Here is a 20842-nt window from a genome sequence, read left to right as displayed (position 1 = left end):
TATACTCGTAGATGTAGAGGGGATAAAAGTCTTTCCATTAGTCCATACACCTATTATCCTATGTCATAAACAAAAATATGTGAAAAAAACAGCCTCAGAGCTTCTGTACAGAGAAAATAGTAGGCAATCTCACTTTGACACCCAAATGCTTTCTGGAAGAGATAAACTGCTTATGCTTTCCATGTCATAGAAATCATCAAACTATCATTTCTTATTAATGTTAAATGTTATATAACACATGGGCCAGTCTGAATTGCTGCATTAAATATACATTGACCTAGGTAACCATTATCCCACTGGACACTTGAGGTCATCCTGTATATGTGACCACATGCATCTGGTTGTGGGAAAGCCTTGACCATCAGCTGCTCAAAATAGGCAACTGCCCAGGGTTCCTTTGCAATGAATCTACACACACTCCTTGAAGACATACATGGTGTTACACTTGGATGGATACTGTATATGAAAACTGATGGGAGCAGTTTGTGCGAATAATGAAAAAATAGAGAGTGAGAAAAGCCCATAGCCTACCCACTTTTATACTTTCAACCAGCTTGGCTTGTTGGACGTTATTGTCAAAAATAGCTTTCAGTAACATCCATGCATAATCTACTTTGTGCACAGCACTTAAGGGGAAATTGGAGGTGAGATGGTGAATGAACAGGGTCAGCAGGGGCCTGTGATACAGTCAAAGGAGCACAACACCAGTTTTTCACATTAAGAGTAACCATCACCTTGTGAAACCAGGTAGGTCTTTCTATTGCTCCAGTTGATCCTTCTCATGTGACAATGTCACCGAGATTCTTTGGCCTTTTTTTTATTATTATAAATGTAGTTATGCATTTTTTAACTTACTGTGGGCTAAAAGTCAGGATGTCTCAGAGTCTGCTGATCTGAGCTTTTGACATTCTTAGTTTTGTGCTTTTATTTTAAATTTGTGGAACCGAAACACAAAATTTCTGCTATTAAAGTTAGGAAATCAATTTTAGTCACTAGTGTATACATTCATTGTGTTCTTAAGCTTTGCACATTAAACTCTACCATGTAGCCTTGCTGTAGGGCTGTAGAAAAAGGGATAATCTATGCATAAAGGACACAAATGTGTTTATTTCATGAGACATTTTTTGTCAACCATTGAGTACAAGTAGTAGGCTCGTACATGATGTGCTTTTAAAATGAATGATCTGCCTTTAAATGGAATAAATAAACTGGGTAGCATGAAGTTAATGAAAGCGCTCCCTGTGCGTTGTCTGACTGATGGAGTAAAGTCACACGACCGAGACCCCCAGAGACCCCCCCTCCTTCCCCCCACTCTGTGATCGGCACCGATACAGCAGCGCCGGTAGGGGCGGGGCAGCACTGCAGCAGTGCGCTTCTCGAGCTGTCTCCGGTAATGTTCCGTAGGATCCACACGCCCCTCTCCGCCCCTGCCGCGAGACAGGTGGTTGGACTGTACGCCTTCATCCCCGAGCGCTCCCTCTCCGGATAAGAGAGAAAAAAAAAAATCTGTTGACAGCAGGGAAGGGTCGGTTGGCGCGAGCGCGTCCCCGATGGACTTCCAGCGTGTGACCTCCGCGATCACCGGGCGGACAGCGGGCGAGGGGGGCAACAACCGGAACGCACGAGGAGAGCCCCGCCGATCTACTACCAAATGTTTTCCAGCCAATTGCTCGAGCTGCTGTTCACGGGAGGGGGTCTACCGACGGAGGAATGAGATGCACGAGTAAAAAGTTGACACGATTTTGGTGGCAAATTTCACCCGAGAGGCGGCAGGATCATTTCTGACTATCCACCGGTCCGGGAAGTTCCCTTGTGGGGAGGGAAGAAGGGGGGTGGGTTCATTATGGCTTCAGGCGCCGGTAAGGCTGCACAGCCCCCCGGGCCGGGCTCCGCTGTTAACGGGACTGCGGCAGACTTCCCGAACATCGAGCAGGAGCTGTATGATTATCAGATGCACAGCAAGATGTGCAAGAAGATCGCTCAGCTCACCAAGGTAAGACCTGCCGGTGACACCGAGAGAGGCGCTCGCCGGACGCGCTGTCACTGGATCTGTCAGGCTGATTGGATGATCCGATGGCTGCCTCACACCGCACCTACACATTATTAGGCTTTAGAGAAAGCAACCTGCAATTACCCTCCGGTACACTGGAGAAACTGATCCACATGAAACAAAAAAGAAAAATCCTAAGAGAAGAATAGCAAAATAGAGAAATAAAATGTAGCAGGGATAACAAGTGATATGGGCTTAAACAACATCATAGGCTGGAAAGGCACAATGTTACAAATCATCATTATCTGTTGGAATAATGACAGAAATAGTGATCATTGGGGGGCTGGGGGATCTTGGCTGCAGATCTTCAATAATTTGAGTCAAACCAATTTGGTTTAATTGTCACTTCATTTGAGGCTTATCTATCATGCATCAATTTAGAGTTTACAGGTCAAAAAAATATCAGGAAAGAACAAAACTGCACAATCTCACAGCAAATTTTTGCTCAGATGCCAGAGCCCAAAACCACATTTCTTTGTCTGGCCAATGGTCAAAAAAAAAAAAAAAAAGGTATCAGCTATCAGTGATTTGAAGCAGAGAAAAGCATTAAAAGCCTGCACTGAAGAAAAGCTGCCTCCAGTAAATGGTTGATATTTCTAATGTTGTATTATAAATGATAACTATCTTACTTATTAGTACCAACATACAGTATCAGGATGTGGGTATTCCTTCCTGTGCCTGCATGCTTATCAGGGATGCTTGATAGCTTCAGCAGCAGTAGCTGTATCTGCTATGCTTTTCATACAGTAAGCACTGTTATATGGGAATTCTCTCTCTCTCTCTGCTTCACAATAATGCTTACAGAGGCAGGGCATGACCCATTGCTTGTTGAGCTATGACAATTACTGATGACTGTGCAGTTCCCATCCTCCCTTATGGGTTCACCTCTGTGTAGCCCTTAGGTGTGTGTGTGTGTGTGTGTGTGTGTGTGTGTGTATGCAGGAACAGATGTGCAATGCAAATGCATCCTTCGGATTCATTTGTGTGTATTGTTCAGAAGGCCTCCTCCTCATGCGTCCTGACACACAGGCACACACAAATGAAGATGACACAGATGAAGGGTCAGCACTTGTGTCTGTGCTTGTTAAGGACGTCTGGCCCTAGTCCTTCTAACCTCTCATGCCCCTAATAGTCCTCTGTAGAAGCTTGAACTTGTTTATCTCTCTTGAAACTTTATGCAAGCCCCGCCAAGTCTCTTTAGCTCTTTGATGACCCCAGTTTATAAATCTGAAACCAGGACCGCTGAGAAAATATAAGAATAATAAAATCTGATATTTGGGGTAAGCGTTTTCTCTGGGATTAGGGATTCTCAGCATGTGGCACATGGTTTATTTGAGTGTTTTGGGGAGGGGTGTATAGTGGAGAGGAAGTGGGAAATGGGTCAGCTGTTGTAACCTTATATATTTAATAACCCCTTCTTTCTCTGTGTGTGAAAATGGAGGCTGGCACACACACACACACACACACACACATGCACTTGTACTCAACACACTTCCTGACGTCTGCCTGATCCTCGTTCCTCTCTCTTCCACTCACCCCTCCGCACTTCTCCTTGACTTACACAGCTCCCATCCCCCCTTCCCTGACTCTCTCTCTCTGCCAGTGAGAGTGGTCTGCCCTGCTGGTTGAATGGACACCGCTAAAGATAAACCAGTAGCATGTTGGAGTGTATTTACATGGCTGAACAGGCCAATGGGAAGAAAGCGAGAGCTGACCGTGTCAGGCCAGCTGTTGTGAATGTTCACGCTCATGTATGAGCAGACGTGCACATGGGGTCATGAATCCAGAGAGATAAGTGGTACCTTTTCATGACTCACAGAGATCAACAGTGGCATATTGAAGTGTCTATGTATACCCACACTTTTGATGGGCAGCTCTAATTCTGCCTGTGCCATTTCCTGTGCTTATCTAGCTTACACTGTCACACTGCTTTGTAATCCAGCACACCCAGTACACTCTTTGATATGTGTGGAGGTATGTGTTGCTGTATGTGTGGGAGGGAGGGCTGATGTAAGAGAAAAGTGTGTGTGTCTGTGTGTGTGCATGGTTGTGTTTCTCCATGTCTAACCTCTCCACTGTGCACCAAGCATTCACTCAACACTTCACTCCTCTTTCAACACCCTCGAATAAAATCGCCTTTACGCTGTAGACAGAATAGTAATTTCATGCTTTGCTGACTATGAAGTTATTGTCAATAAGCACGGGCACTGGCTTGTGAGGTTACATGAATAACATTATCAACTTGCAGGATCAATATGAGGATCTGGAGACAAGACTGTAGCAAGAGGTTCTCGCCTGTTTCTGACCAGGGTGCCATGTCAAGCATCTTAAGAATGTACACCCCAAAAAGTTCAATCAATGTGTAACACCATCTTTAATCCTAATTGTTATTACACTGAAATCTGTATTGTGAAAAGGTTGTAGGCTATTCACTATAATGTCCAATACTTTTTCATCACTGTAAATGGTGCAGAAACAAAGAAACAGCTATGCGACTTTTGGCAAAGAGTGCTGTCCTGTGGCCAGGGTCCAAAATCTTGTTGAACACCTCTTTACAAGAGTGGAAGCTGTTATAGCAGCACTAATAATGCCCATAGTTGCAGGATGAGATTTGTGCTATATAGTGCATATTGTAGCACCTTAGGGAATCTCAGCTTCCAGGCCTGGGAACCACATGTTTGGATCTTAACAAGAAAGAAATCATCCTCTGTCCTGCTGTCTTTTCTTTCTCTGCTCCTTGCTCTTTCAAACCAGACAGCCAAGGACAGCACACACACACAATCCACCAAGAGCCTGCCCTTGATTCAGAGTCCCCCTCCATTCCTCTGAGTCACAACTCATAGTTTGTGAGCTAAAGTTCATGCACTATGATGTGACAGAATAGCCTCTGTGACATCCATCCATCCATTCATCTTCTATACCCGCTTTTTCCTGAGAGCCAGGGTCACGGGGATCTTCTGGAGCCTATCCCAGCTCTCTCTCAGGTGAAAGGCAGGGGTACACCCTGGACAGGTCACCAGTCCATCACAGGGCCACATAGAGACACACAAAGACAGACAACCTCACACACTCACACTCACTCCTACGGGCAATTTAGAGTCACCAGTCAACCTAACATGCAAGTTTTTGGACTGTGGGAGGAAACCGGAGTACCCGGAGTAAACCCACGCAAGCACGGGGAGAACATGTAAACTCCACACAGAAAGGCCAGGTTGCGAACCCCTCTGTGACATATTTTACTGTAATTGTTTGACTGACAGGTAGGAAGGAGCTGGGTTTCTGATTAGGATTCGGAGAGATGTCACATACATCAACAATATGAGTTGGGTTCTAAGAAATACATTGTTGATTAATGGGAAATGACTGTGTTGATGCCACGCAAGTGTGTGTACTAGAGAGAGGTGGTGACACACACACGCACACACCCATGTCTGCCATAAACTGCAGACAGAGAGGCGACTGGGTAAAATATGAGCCCATGTGTCCCCTGTATACACTGAGACTGATGCTCGTGCAGACACACACACACACGCACACTTTTGGAAGTGGGTAAGTGAGACGTCAGGGTCAGTAGGAGCAGATGATGACACCGTAGGCATCGTGTAGAGGGTAAAGTGAATAGTGGGGTGATCCAGGCCATGTTTCATGTGTTAGTCACTGTCTAAATAGGGAACGAGGGAGAAACTTCCCACATGCTGGCAGGTAGGAGAAAGCTTTAAGCTGCAATGCCTGGACCCAGTTTGTTACAGTAGACACTCACAGTTTGACAGTGCTGCTGTTTACCCTCTAATATTTGTGTTTGGGGATTATTGTGTTTCCACATCAGCCAGTGTCAGTCAAGTGTTTGTTATAACACTACCAGCTCAAAATTGGCTCCATAAAGTCTGTGTATGTGAACTATTGGTGTCGGTTTTCCTGCAGTTTGTGATGTGCAGTACCTCAGATGTATTAGCAAACAGCCCAATCATAATGAATGTTAACTGTAACCAGATCAGCAAAAAAGAAGCTAAGATTTTATTCTGTGTAAGTCTTGGCCAAGAAAGCAGCACTGGGATGAACTATTGAGTTGAAAGCAATCACTGAACAATAACATGCACACGTTACAAATCTTGTCGCATAAGAAAGAAAAGGAAAACTGAATAAAAAATAAATCAAAATGCACATGAATATGTGCTTAGAGGTCATATCATTTCAGTTCATAATTGTATTTATTTTAAATCAAAGGAGAAAATTGTATTACTCTGACTGAAATTAATTATTTCAACATTAAACTAATAATGACTTGCTGTTTTAGCTTTAATTTATTCTGCATTTGATCCAAAACTGGGCAAAATGCCACATGAAAATAAGAAATCCAACTTTTCAACAACTGGGAAAATAATCATGAAGAAAACTCAGAATGGCCGTATAAAGCCATAGCAGTTATGCTAAGGCATGACAGGCTGAACCAAAAGCACAATGCTGAACATCAAAACATCATTATCTATAATTGCTGGCAGGCACACAGACTGTAGGGGGCACATCAGTGTGAGATGTGCAGTGTCAGTCAAAGGCAGTGGTGGTGATTGTTCCTTTTTTGTTGCAAAAAAACAACATGAGCTATTTCTGAAAGAGATGGCAAACACAGTCAGATCTTTAAGGCAGAAATGTAAACAAACACTGAGTCTTTTGTTGTCTGTTATTGACGCTCTCCAGGTGATTTATTCTCTCAACATGAAGAATGAGGAGCAGGAGGCTGCCCTGCAGGCCTTGAGCCACACCCACCACGAGGAGCTGCACCGCATCTTGATGGAGACGTGTCATGAAGGGGAGGGGTCAGTGTTGAGGACACGCCTCCTGGAGCTGCAGGAATCTCTGGACGAGCAGCATAGAGTTGGAGCCCAGGTGTGTGCATGTGTGAGTTCTTCCTTTAGGTGCGCTCTTACCTCCCAGTCATGAGATGAGCTGACCTCATTTAAGAGCATGTTGCTGCAATTTAATGTGTAAACTCCCAGTGGGAGCAACAAATCAAACCCGCCCCTAATGTGACCTACAACAGTCAACCTACTTCATTTTCTTTACCCATTCTTTCTTCCCTTTATCCCTAATTTACACATTGTGCACCACAATCCAACATCATAAATATGTAGGTTCTCAGCTGCTATGTGGAAGGAAAAGAGAGAGAAAAAAATGTACACAGATGTTAAGGTTATATTATTTTCTGCAAATTCAAAGCAGGTAGATTAGTGAACCAACATAAGGGTAGATCACAAAAAGACAACCGTAAGCACCTATCAGCAAATATACAAATAGCCCTTTAACAGCTGTAACACAGCAAGCAGCAAACAGTGTGCAGACAAGTGTGGTCTAATTGGTTTTGTATTTTTGGTGAGCGAACACAGTCCTAGTGCGGTGCAGCGTAACGCACAAGATTAATACATTAATAGTAGCAAGAATATATTATCAGTGGAACAGTGTAATTAATGCAAATTCCATGATAATTTACAAACATAAAACTATTCTTTAACATAGTCTGCTGCTGTGGCCATAAAACCTATTGTTTCTTATTATCACATCTGTTAAAATCATATCTCAACAGACCATATTTCCAGTCAACATTTTAATCATAGTCTGGAGAATCATTGTGAGATTATTATATAATATAAATATAGGTGACAGTGGTATTAGCACAGTAATGCACTCAAAGATGTTCAGATAAAGAAAGCGATAGATTTTTTTTTTAATAGAAGTGTCAGAGTTGCTTTATTTAATGGGTTGTGATTTCTAATGACTTTGGTAATAATTTACAGTAAACGTGTTGTAACTATGTAGTTTGGTAGTTACAAGTCATTGGTAATGAAACTTTGAGAAGAGTCAGTGTTGACCAGATCAGCTGAAAAGTGAACTTTGTCAGCAGGAAACAATGCAAAATATAAGAAGAAGGAAGTTTCCAATAATGGCTGAATATCGAATAACCATCGGATTAAGTTTAAATGTGGCTTCTCTCGCGAAGAAATTATTTTTCCTGTAATTACCTTCTAGGAAACCATGGAAGTCATTGAGAGATTACAAACAAACTAAAAAGTCTCCTCTTTGTCTTTAATTTTCAGGACAATCATCACTTACATGCATCCTGACTGTAACAGGCTGAATAAAGGTTGAGAATTCTGAAAAAGGGGGTTTATGGCTTTGGCCTGCCTGATCTCAGCAGTGCAGGCTGCTAATGATGTTTTGCTGCACACTGAGTGTTGTTTGGACAGAACGCTGCAGCTAATTGGCCTTTATGGCAACAGTTTAGGCTTTTTCAAATGTTTGTATACACACGGTCCACTCCAGTGGTCAGTACCACACCTTTAAGATGGAAAGGTCCAGGATGATTGCAGTATGATCTGTGGGATTTTATCGTGTTCAGTTGAAGAAAACATTCATTTATTTGTGCATTTATTTGAGTCAATGTTGTGTTTGAGCGAACATCATGTTATTTTGGGTATTTTTGAAAGAAATGAGCATTTTAACAGATTATTTTCACAGTAACAGAGATATAGATTTATTAACCACAGTTTATATGTAGGTAGAGTTATTGACATGTCATCCTCTGTGCCTTCAGGTGCAGGCAGACTTTGAGTGCTTTCGCATCCAGGCGGAGGAGAGGGAGCGTGAAACTGAGGCAGAGCTGAGAAAAGAGTTTGAGGAGAGGCTGCAGGCTGCAGAGGAAGAACTCCAGGAGGCCAAGGTGCAGATCAGTGCTGCTCAGGAGGAGACCCTGAGGTTGAGCAAAGAACTGGAGCAGGCAGGGGAGCAGATACAGATGCTGGGTGCTAAATGCGAGGAGCTGCAGAAAGGTGCTGATGAGGAGAAGAAGAGAAAAGAGGAGGAGAGACAGAGAGAAGATGAGGAGAAAAAGAAAGAGGAGCAGGAGAGACAATTAGAGGACCGTGAGGGCATGGAAAGAGTAAAAGCACTCTCAGAGGAGGTGCAGGCACTGACGGAGGAGAGGGCTCGAGCGGAGGAGGAGAAGTGCCAGGCGGTCAAAGACGAACGGGAGAACTGGGAGAAAAAGATGAAGGCTCTAAATGAGGAGAAAGAGGAAATGAGGAAAAAGATGGAGGCAGAATGGAGAGAGGAGCGGCGGAGGTGGGAGGAGAGGGAAGAGGAGGAGAAGAAAGGAATGCACAGCGCTCTCAGAGAAAGAGTGAAGAGGGCTGAGGCAGAGGTGGAAAGTCACCTGGAGAGGCTGTCTGAAAGCAAGAGAAACACAGTTAAACTGCAAGAGCGAATACAGGTATACACAACCTCACTCATAATGTTTTCTCTCGCTCTAAAACCAGCTTGCAGTGCTACGGAAGGGGAGGTAAAAGGAAATTGAAATGTTGTAGCCCCCTGTCTCTGAGGCACCCAGCTAATGATCATGCTGATAGGAAAGGAGGGCGTGAGGTGGGAGCAGGGGAGAGGGGAGATCTTTGCTTCTCTAACCACAGGCTGCTCTCCCTGAGTGCTATCCCCACTGCCAGCTATCTGCTAATGAGTAGTTTGAGCAGGATAGATTCGCTGCACCACCACCATTACCACCTCTCGCAAGACCATTAGGAAACCCTACGAGAGCTGGCATAGAGCTGACATAAGCCCTCACAGCAGACCATTAAGGGCTCACAGCTGGGCAAGATAGCTCCCTGACTCACCACATTTCATCCCCCCATTTTTTTTTCCTTCTGTGCACCCTGTCTCTCTGTTTTTGTTTCTCTGCTTCCTCTTTATCTGTGTTAAATTAGCTCTCGGCTTCTCTCTCTCGTACTCATTTGTCTCTTTTTTCTTCTATTCCCGTATGCTTTTTGTCAACCCACAATGCACATCTGCATTGCCCTCCTTTCGTGCCCTCGCACCAAATTCCCTCCGGCCTGTGTGACTATCTCCAGGACCTGGAAGAGGAGCTGGAGCTGGATCGGAGGAGGGTGTCCGAGGCAGAGGGTGTGGCTAAACGGGCGGAGGAGGAGCTGGCGGTCGCCAAGGAGAGGCTGCTGCTGCAGGAGGACGAGCTGCAGAGCAGAGCAGGTAGCCTGTCACAGTCTGTGTCTGTCTGTCCACCTCTTTTCTTACCTGTTTACTGAAGAAAGCTCAGCACATTTCCATTATTCATTCTGACTCTGTGTTAATTACGTTTTCGCCTCATGCTATTTTAATATACTGTGAAAATGCAACAAACGCACATTATTCATTCCCCACAAAGGCAAACAGTTTCATCAAAGTGTCATCATATCCAGCCAGCAAAATACCCTGAATGTTATTTATGCATGAGAATGTTTCTTGTTTCAGGCCCTTTCTCATTGAGTATTGGCCCATTCTACTTCTAATGTGTATAGTCAATACGTGCAGCGATATATGCTCATGCATGTGCATGTGCTCGTTTGGAGGTCTGTTGGTGTTTACTTGGTGTGTGTTGTGTGTGTGTGTGTGTGTGTGTGTGTGTGTGTGTGTGCTAGAGGAGCTGCTGAACCGTGGAGGCTGTGAAGTGTGTGTGTGTGCCGAAGTGGAGGAACTGAGGAGCCAGGTGAGCCGTCTGCAGAGCAGGAACAGAGAGCTGGAGCTACAGAGCAGCGGCCGGAATAATGACCATGCCCGACAGATACGCCAGGTAACACACACACACACACACACACACACACACACACACACTCACGCAAGAAATAAATAAATGCACTGCAGACAAAACTGCAAGTGTGCTACACATGTATATGTAGATATGGTTACCATGCACTGATTGTTGTTGTGTATGTGTGTTCATAGCATGCTGAGGCCCTGTCCACTTTGCGTTCAGAGATGGTGAGAGCCCAGACAGAAGAGTTGCGTCGCATCCAAAAGCATGCAGATGACGAGAGGGACAAACTGCAGAAGGAGCTAGAAAAAGAGAGAGAAAACATACAGAAAGAGAGGGAACAAGAAAAGAATAAGTTTGAGAAGGACAGAAAGAGACTGTGCAGGGAGAGGGAGGAGGAGAAGGAAGTGCTGCGCAAAGAGGTGGAAAAGGTCAAAGAGCACCTGAGGAGAGAAAAGGAGGAAGAGGTGGACCGGCTGCGAAAGGAGTTGGACGTCGAGAGGGTTCGTGTTCGTTCCCAGTTGGACAAGAACATTGAACAGGTTGAGGCAGAGAGAGCTAATGTGCAGCAGAAGCTGGAAGAGGAGAAAAAGAGGTTGGTGGAGAAAGCTGAGGAGGACAGGAGGCGGCTGAAGGAGCAGGTGCGGAAGGCGATAGAGGAGGTGATGAGGAGACATGCAGCTGAACTACACAGTGTCCAAGAAGCTCTGAGCTCAGAGAGGAAGACCAACCAAGAGGTCAGCATCTGTCTGCACATCACAGAGGGCAGTAGTAACCATTACTAGAAGTAGTAACACTGAGGCATAGGTCAGAAAAATCACATAAGTAATAAATAATAATACCTGATAATCATCCTGGGACCTACTGGGGGTTAGAGCTAATTTTCACACTGGGAACCGCTGGTCTAACGGAGCATGATTAATGATTTTTTTTTTTTTTTTTTTTAGCTCTCAGTGTAAATGTGGAAATATAAAAAGATTTTGTCACATAATTGCCTGCCCTCTGAGCCTTCATACAATGTGCGCTTCATTGTGACTAATTATTAATTAGGTTTAGTAATGAGAAGATTGGAGTACGGTTGGGTTAAAGTGCTAAAAAGAAAATAAATTGTCAATGTAATAAGTGTTGAAGATGATGAATGTCCTTGGAAGGTGTGTGCACGTTTGGAAGAGGAGAGGAGGACTGGTGAGGAGCTACGCAGCGGCCTGGAGAAGGAAAGAGAGGAGCTGAGAGCAAAACTGAAAGATGCTAACAATGAGGTCAGATGTCAGATTACACTTTTTCCAGCTCAAACAGCAGATGAAGCTATTTGTAGTATTGATTCTAATACTTGTAAATGAAGTTTAAATCTTTCTGTGCTCTCAGATCTGCAGGCTGGAGTCAGTGATCCAACAGCAAGAGAGAAAAGAAAAGGTGGCACCTGAAGCTGCAGCCTCGTGTGGACCACAGTGCTCCCGCCTGGAAGAAGAGCTTCGTCAGACTCGTGGTCGACTGGCTCGGACTCAGGAGGAGGCAGAGAGGCAGCGGGACAGGCAGCAGAGAGAGATAGCCTCCCTGAGAGCTGACAAACATCGGCTGGAGGAGAAAGTCCTGGAACAGAGCCGACTGAACACGGAGAGAAGTCTTCTAGAGCAGAGCCAGCGGCACACTGAGGACCGGATCAGGTAGCAGATTAAACACACACCTGCCAGAACCACTTAGGCTTACATTACAAAATCTTGACTCTGCGTGTAATCTCCCCTGACCTCCTCTTAAATGATCACTTGGGAAGATCAAAGTTGAAGAGGAACTCTCACATCAGCCTGTATTGCATTTTTTCCTCTCTTCAGCTCAGTTCTGTTCAATTTGAATTAAGTATAACGACAAAAATGTATTTTACTAGAACAAATCATGCTAAAAAATGTATTACAGCAATCAAAATATGTGAAGCATTGAGCAGCATCAGTACATTAATAAAAATTAAATCAACATCACAGTCCAAATAAACATTAGCCTTAATGGTCTTCAGACAAATTAGTCTTCTACATATCCAGCAGCTTCTTTTACATTATATACAGACAGTGAATATGACAGAAATAATGTATTTTTCAAACAACCGTACGTTTCATCCTGATGTTGTTATATATGATATTATATAAAAAGGTACATTTTAATGAAAAACACGGCTAAGGTATTCAGGTTCTTCACCAGAAATACAACCACCGAATCCTTAATCTCTTCATAAAAAAAAAAAAAAGAAAAGGTTGTGCACGTACGTGAGCATTTATGAAATCAGGGTTAGGGGAGGTGTTAAATAACCAGGGTGCAACAATGCACAAGCTGTCCGCTAGCCATGAAACTCAATTAAAAAATGTTCAATAAATAGTAATTTTGCATGCATGGTTATCTCTGTCTCACTTTTTTTTCCTGACGCATACCCCCAGGGCAGAGTGTGAAGATCGTCTCAGAGCAGAGTTCAGGATAGAAATGAACGCTGCCGTCGCTGAGAGCGAACAGAGATGGCAGAACCGAGAACAGGAGCTGCAGACACAGATATCTGAGCTGCAGAGTCAGCTGACCGAGCTGCAGTCACAGGTGAGTCTTTCTCTGAGATCCTCAGTCTCAGTTCTTACTGCCATGCTGATTTTTTTTATACTAGAAATGTAATTATCCATTTTGCTTTTACTTCATTATTCATATTCTGTTTATAATTCCTGAAAACATCTGAGACGTGGGCAGTGATTTGAGATCTGATGTTGAAGTCTAATCAGGCACTGAATCAAGCTTCGTTCAGTTAGCTCCTAAATAGTACAGAAAACCAGCAGGGTAGGCCAGCAGCCAATCAAGATTCTCCATTTAAAACTAAGTGAAACCATTTAAAACTACACATTTGACGAATCTGATTTTATTGTTTAGACTGTACCTAGTTATTGTTTTCATCACCATTTGGTCTTATTTTCTTGATTAATAGCAACATCTATGTTATATTTGATTGTTCCTAGCCCAAGATTATATTTTCAAAATGTTTCATTTTGTCCAACTAACAGTCCAGTTCCCAGACATTTACTTTCCTCTCATATATGATGGAAAAAAACTGCAAACCTTCACATCGAAGTAGCTTAAATGGGCAAATATTTGGCTTTTGTGCTTGAAAAATGATCTGAACAATTCACTCACATTTAGTTCTCATCCTTGTGATCATTCTCAAGACAATACACGTTGAAGAGGAGAGACACTGAGAGAGACATTCTGCTGACATCCAAATGACATTCAGTGCATCATATTTCATTTGGATTATGACATATTATGATTATAATTATTGTTAGCTTCCACCGATTCCACCGAGTACTATTCAGCTCGTGAAAACAGTTGTATCATTTTTTTCTGCAGCTCTGGAGAGGCTTTGCCAAGACTGAGAAAATAACCTTGATGATATCTTGGCTTTGTTTTGGAGACATTTTTAACAGACAGCCTGTGCTACAAACAGGGGAGGAAGGGAATGGCAGAATAAACCATGTTCAAACCGATATGCAGAACAAAATCTTTCATTTCAGCCTAACTTACATCTTGCATTTTAATAATTCTTTTTTTCTTTAATTGGTCTCTTGTGTGCCCCCCTTATAGAAATGCAGAACTTAATCGCTGGAGTACACTTTTAATGAGTTCTCTAAGCCTGTTTTGAGTGCATGAAGTGGGGTTTTATTTTTTTATTTAAGAGATCAGTTTGAGTCTGCAAATTCTAAAACAAAAGAAACATTTCCACTTTCCGCCTGCTGCAAATTCATCATCTCAGGATTACGTGACGCCACACAGAGCCAACACTCACAATTTCTCGCCAATGCAGGCGGAGAAAAAGAACGCGGGCCAGTCTGACGATTGCCATGTCAACCCCGAAATTGACAAGCTTAGAAAGGAGGTCCAAGATACCAAGGAGATAAACAAGAAACTGAGGGAGCTGCTGCAGGTACATGCACGCACATGCACATGCACCAAATGCACACAAGCGTGCACAAGAGAAACGCACAAAAACCATATGTACTGTCCTTCATAGGTTTTCTCTGTGATGAATAATTTAGCAGCTTTGATCATAGCACTGCAGTGAAGAGGCAACATAATGTCATTCTGGGTGTGTGCATTGAAGTATGTAACATATACACTGTTAAATACAGTATATCTGTAATGCAAAGAAAGGTTTTTGTGGTCTTAAAGAATACAGCTCTTATGAAAAGAAAAAAAAACAAAACAAAAATGTGTGTTAATGTGGAGGAGCCCCAAACCCAGTCTTTAGGAGAGGAGAGACACAATCACGCCCTGGCTCTGCAGGCATTAGAGAGACAGGCGAAAGAAGAACTGCTGTCTGAGAGGAACAGACTACAGACACTGCACCACCTGGAGCTAGGTAACACACACATGCCCACGTACACATAAATACTCATGAGAATTAGCATAAGCGCACACAGACAGTAATACGCTCTACACAACACATATGTAGCTACATGGACAAAGGCAGCTACAAACACACACACATACACATGCACACACACACACACACACACACAGCAATATACACGCAGAGATTATAAATTCAACAGTGAAGTTGCTATTGCCATGGATACGCTTCACCATAGCAACAGTAGAAGGGTACCTGTAACAGTGGGCCAAATTGATTTTGTTTTCTGTATGTGGGTTTTGTGTTTGTGTGTGTGATATTAGATAAGCAGCGTGCAGAGTTGACCCAGCAGCACACAGAGTGGAGCAGACAGATGACCCAGAGACACATGCAGCAGATAGAAGACCTACAGGCTCAACTACAGGCACACACACAGATGATGGCTCTGCAGCAGGTGACACACACACGCACACACACACACACACACACACACACACTGTAACATGGTGTTGCATATTAGTCCCACTGGGATGTGCACACACTTACAGGGTCACAAATGTGAACATACATCTCAGTCTCTTTGCCTGTGTGTTATGACCATGTGAATGACAAATACCTATGTACTGTACAGTATGTGCACACACAGTAGTTTGATGCCACATTAAAGCACCACAGTATGCCTGCATGTGCAGCAACATTAGCCAGTATAAAAAAATTGACTACTTAACGCAGATATTGATGATGTGTATTAAGTTTTTACGTGTGTGTGTGTGCGTGTGTGTGTGTGAAGGATTTGAAGCAGCAGAACCAGTATCAGGTGTTTGAGCGACAGCTCGACGAGAGTCGCTGTACCATCCTGGAACTGCAGAGAGAGAATGCAGCACTAAAGAAGCAATTAAAGGAAAAGTAAGGAAATATATACATACCCTTAAAAAAAATATTGATCACTGCGTTTTGATCTTTACTGGTCTTTGTAAAAACTAGAGCCACTGCAGTAGACAGAAATAAGCTGGTGATAAGGTGGTGCAGAGATATTTCCATCAGTGATGATTCAGCCACTTACAGGATCCCTAATGTCTTACCCAGAAGACTAAATGCAAACTGGCTCTATTGTTTATTAAAGTATTAAAAAGGCCAGTGCAGTTATTTCCATTCTTCTGTATATACTCTCCCTTCCCAGATCAATACAGGAAAATCCAGGATCTAGAGAGAAAGAGGAGACAAGTGCAGAACTGAGGAAAAAGAGAGATGCTCAGCTGGAAGAAGAAGCACAACGTCTGAAGGAGGAAGTGGAGAAACTGAGGGTGGAGATGGAGAAACTGGAGGAGTCACAGAAACACTGGGAGGAGAGGAAAGAAGAGGACATAAAAGAGGTGGAGGTGGACGATGAGAAGAGGAAGGAGCGGGAGGAGGAGAAGAGGAGAGAGGAGGTGGAGGAGATCAGGAGGGAGCACAAGAGGGAGATGCAGAGTTTGGTCTCTGAATACAGCAACGCCCAGACGCATTTGCAGGCTCGAATCGTGGCCTTGGAGAACGAGTGAGTAGAGGGCATACACATTTGGCATTTGTTCCAGCAGCGAGTAAACATCAGTTACATGTACATGAGAAAAAGTTGTGTTTGTGTATATGATTTAACTGCAGATTGCGTGAGCGGGAGGACCAGTGCAGGAGGAGGGAGCCTCGATGCGATGACTTGCAGTTGGGGAGACTCCAGGAGAGACTGACGGAGAGAGACCAGCTCATTAAACGATTAGTGGTGAGAACACACATCTTTAGATGATTCTCATGATTCAGTGTTTTCTTATTATGAACAAATGTCATGACGCCAACACAAAACTACTGACAGGTACTTAAAGCTTGAAAGTTTTGGGTGATGGACTAACATGTTGTTTTTGTCTTTGGATTTGATTACAGTAGGAAAATTAGAGAACAACCCTGACCTTGACATATTGCAGTTACCTGACAGAAATGATTTTAGTCATTCCTGGAGCCAATTAACAGTGCAATCAAAAGTTAATGGCTGCGAGGGCGAAGGCATAAAATGTAATTACTTTAACCACTAAAACCAAATCAAATTGGAACTGTGTCTTCACTAATCATCTTTGGTCATATATGCGTAGGAGAAAATTGTATTTTTTTTAAAGCCTCCTCTGCCAGAGTGCTCTGTCTGCCATCTGTGCGGCATGAGGAAGCTTAGCAAACAAGCGTACCCTCCAGACACAACTCTTAATACAGCAACACCAACTGTGAATAAGGCCAATGAAAGTCCTTCCATCATCCTCGTTCCCTCCAGGAAGAGAGGCATCAGCTGCAGCTCCACCCTCCTGTTGCCGGGGACAACGGCACCCTCAGGCTTCGTGACAACAAGTCCCGCCCCGGGAGCGTCACGCCAACCATGAGGGTGAGTTTGTCTGCTTGGCTCATGCACATAATGTATTCATCGAAAAGAGCCTCCTGCCAGCCAGAAGTGCTCACTGGGCTGAGCCCAACTTCTGTTTCTGTAGCGTGAGGCAGTAAAATGTGCAAGCTGCACCCGGTCTGTGTCCATCACACTACAGTAAAGATACAGGCTTGTGTAAACATTTTTTTTAAATGATAACCTGTGTAGCCAGTAAAGATTTGGAGAATCCTAGTCTGGCGAACCATATACCATATTTTTTTTTTTTATTTTGGATAATAGTCTTAAGGTAAAATGAAGTTTCTTTGTTTGGATGAAAGACTTCATATGCAGATAGACTGTATAATCTGCAGGTATTAAAACTTTTCATAGCAAACGTAATTACACACACATTCCAAAGTATAATTTGAGTCTGCAACTGAGTGTGGCATCCACTGTGAATTAATTTGCCTACATTAATGTTGGTGTCAGTTATGGATGAGCTGGGATGATAAATCTTAGCATAGTTTTTAAGTGTGTGCTATTTAGAACATTAAATATAATACTTCACTCAAATCTTGAAAGATGATTGTTAAACACTTAAAACACATCACCCTCCTTAACAAAATCCACTTCTCTGGTGGGTCAGCACAGCATAAGATGATGTATTTAACCTTGTTTTGGCATAAAAGGTTTTTTAAACATATTGAGCTATGGATGATTATGCTGAAAGAGCATTTACAACTGTTCCTATAGTGGTTTTAATACCGTCACTCTGGAAGAACACTGGAACTGGTAGGAATTTAATCTGAACAAAGCTGCTGCTGCACAAAAAGGTATCTACAGACATTTTACAGCATGCAGTAGGTGTATTAGTGCAAAATATACATTGTATAAGGATTTTGGGCAGATGATCACTTTTGTTCCAGTGGGTGCAAACCAAGACTTGTCAGTATATCTGCACCATATATTTATGAAATATATTAAGTCCTCAAAGGTAATAAGGCTGGTTTTTCAAAAACACAACCCCACAAAATACAGCATCAACTGCAAACTGTCGGACCAAAATGAAAAAAACGTTCCAAATTTCCCACTCTGGCTTTTGTACTTAGCTTCAAGCCACTTTGTTGTTCGTGAGGTCAAGCTTTAAAAAGAAGGTTCAGTAGTTTTCTAAAAATAGCCAGGCACTGGTTATTTAGCACACCTCAACCAAACAGAAATGATTATTTGTGACTATTAAAATACACACTGTGGTTATTGAAATACTGTTTGGTAGACTTATAAGTATTTTGGGCTCCAGGAATGGAAGGTATGTGAGTTGAAGGAACATGTGCGACACTGTGGTTCATTAATGTGTTTTTCTGACAGAGGAAGCGTGTGGAGTCACCTCCTCGTGTCACCAGCATCCACAGCGCCACTGCTTACGACAGGAGCATCTTCCTACCCCACTCTTCTTCGTCTTCCTCCACCTCCATCCATCAGCACTCCTCCTCGACCCTGCCTCACCAGTCCACCTCCCACCCTCAGACATCCCCCCACTACTCCACCTCCTCTCTTCCACACAAGCACACTTCCCTCTCCCTTGGCCAACATTCCTCCCCTTCCCTCTCTCGCGCCACCAGATCCCGGACCTCCTGCATCCCTCCCACCCCAGCACCCACTGCCCCACTTCCTGTTTGCCCTTCACCGCCCACGGGTATCCGATACGTGTCCCCCTCCTGCCAGGAGCCACATGCACACCTGCAGGCCCAGTCAGCCAGGTAAGGACATTTTAATATCTGAGATGTTGCAAATATGAAAAGAAGGGAACGGGAGGCCACACACTCATAACTCCAAGGCATTTATTTCTACTTAAAAAATTCTTTGTTCATGCCTTCTGCAACTCCTGTCACCCTGAAATCTAAAACATGTCCATCTAATTAAGAATCTGACAAGCACAAATCTGAAAAATGCAGGATAAAAGTCCCACAAGAAAAAAATTTATATTTAAGGAAAAAATCCACTGAATACAAATCAATATCCAAACACATAATGCTCCATTGAGTAAAACATATTTCAAACGAGAAGGCCTAAATTAACAAAATAAATGGCAGGTGACAGGTACACACACTTCCATTCTTTTAATAGTTTCTCCAATTGCCATTCACTTCTAATGGACCCCATATGAAAAACCAATGTCAAGTTTCTTGTTTTGATGTGATCTGCAGCCAGCTCTAGCTGAAACTTTTACCGAGCAGATGTTGCTTGGTCGTCCTGCTGCACTTAGTTTAGGAATGTAGAAATCATTATTCCAGTTCATTTCCCTCACAATTTCTGTACGTCTTCACACTACCAGGCTCCAAACTGCGGCATCCTATACAGTTTATACCCTGATCCCCGAAATAAATATTTATTACCCTCTTCAGAAACATGTCATCATGTCCTTTGTCAGGGCTGACTGCAGGGAAATGTTGTTGAAACGCAAAGTAAAGTGATTTTACCTGCATCCTGAATAAGGGAGTTTGCTGGAACATCAATCTTTATAAGCTGAAATAAATGAGTTAAGAGTTACGAGTATGCGGCTTTCCCATTTTCCTTTTTTATGTCTGTGAGGCAGCATCTCACTATGTGTGTAATAAACAAAGAGCTCTGAACTTTAACATAATATTAACGGTAATGTGTGTGTGTCCTGTGTTTTTCAGGGGCTCATATCTAGACCCGAGGGGGACAGAGGGGCTGAAGCAGGAGTGGTTCACCAAATACTTCTCCTTCTGAGCACAAACACATGAACACACACAGTATCGGCAAGTCATCATACGTTTTGTTGTTTTTACACATCTGTTTGCTCCCCACACACCCACAAAAAAAAAAACAAAAAAAGACATTACCAGACATATGGGCTCATCACCAGCAAGGTCGTCTTGAACATTGCCTATAAGCTCAACCAAAAAGTGCTTCTCAAACACATGCCTGACCTCTTCTCAAAACAGGCCTGTCGGATCTTGTTTGTATAGTTTGGAATCTCTCCGTATGTTTGTTTATTTGTTTGTTTTTTTTTAAAGCAGTCTTCCTTTTTTTTTAATGCAATCTTTGCTCTGATCTCATCACATGGTTATTCCAGGCAAATGTACATTTCTTAAACTCTACAACCAAGTGTCTCTTTGAGTATGGAAGCATTCAACATATTCAATCAAGATCCTCATCTAAAGGGACACACATGACAAACACATGACTCACCATACCAAAATGAAGCTTGTCTCAATGCAAAAATGTACAATAATCTTAATGAACAAATTGAATAAAATATTTTGTTTTTGTAAGTGAGTTTTATATAATGGGGAGAGAGACCAGCGAGCCTAAAAAAAAGAAAAAAAGTCTGGACTGCAGGCAGGCCAGTCTAGCACCCGGACTCTTCTACTATCAAGCCATACTGTTGTCATTGATGCAACTCCCAATTCCATAGACACTAATGCACCCCCATGCCATCAGAGAGGCAGA

The 20842-nt window shown here is 43.1% G+C and overlaps 1 protein-coding gene across 3 annotated transcripts; it reads left to right on the top strand.

Moving 5' to 3' along the window:
• Window positions 1–1401: 1401 nt before the first annotated feature.
• Window positions 1402–20687, top strand: fam184b (family with sequence similarity 184 member B). 3 transcript variants are annotated; one of them, XM_026303070.1, is made up of 18 exons: window positions 1402–1993; window positions 6746–6946; window positions 8637–9311; window positions 9943–10078; window positions 10507–10658; window positions 10811–11356; window positions 11771–11878; window positions 11985–12283; window positions 13043–13193; window positions 14443–14562; window positions 14865–14997; window positions 15312–15442; window positions 15779–15894; window positions 16169–16525; window positions 16618–16744; window positions 17282–17389; window positions 18734–19125; window positions 20047–20687. In XM_026303070.1, the coding sequence occupies exons 1-18, from the start codon at window positions 1844–1846 to the stop codon at window positions 20117–20119; spliced, it is 3975 nt and encodes a 1324-aa protein (XP_026158855.1). In that variant the 5' UTR covers window positions 1402–1843; the 3' UTR covers window positions 20120–20687. The 3 variants fall into 3 exon arrangements, with proteins under 3 accessions (XP_026158855.1, XP_026158854.1, XP_026158853.1); XM_026303069.1 differs by having other exon boundaries at window positions 1755–1993; window positions 6746–6934; window positions 16630–16744; XM_026303068.1 differs by having other exon boundaries at window positions 1755–1993; window positions 6746–6934.
• The last annotated feature ends 155 nt before the right edge of the window (window positions 20688–20842 follow it).

The sequence above is a fragment of the Mastacembelus armatus genome, chromosome 1 (assembly GCF_900324485.2).
Source record: "Mastacembelus armatus chromosome 1, fMasArm1.2, whole genome shotgun sequence".
In the NCBI taxonomy this organism is placed as follows: Eukaryota; Metazoa; Chordata; class Actinopteri; order Synbranchiformes; family Mastacembelidae; genus Mastacembelus; species Mastacembelus armatus.
The sequence above is the reverse complement of the archived record's forward strand: the minus strand, read 5'-3'. Positions and strand labels throughout refer to the sequence as shown.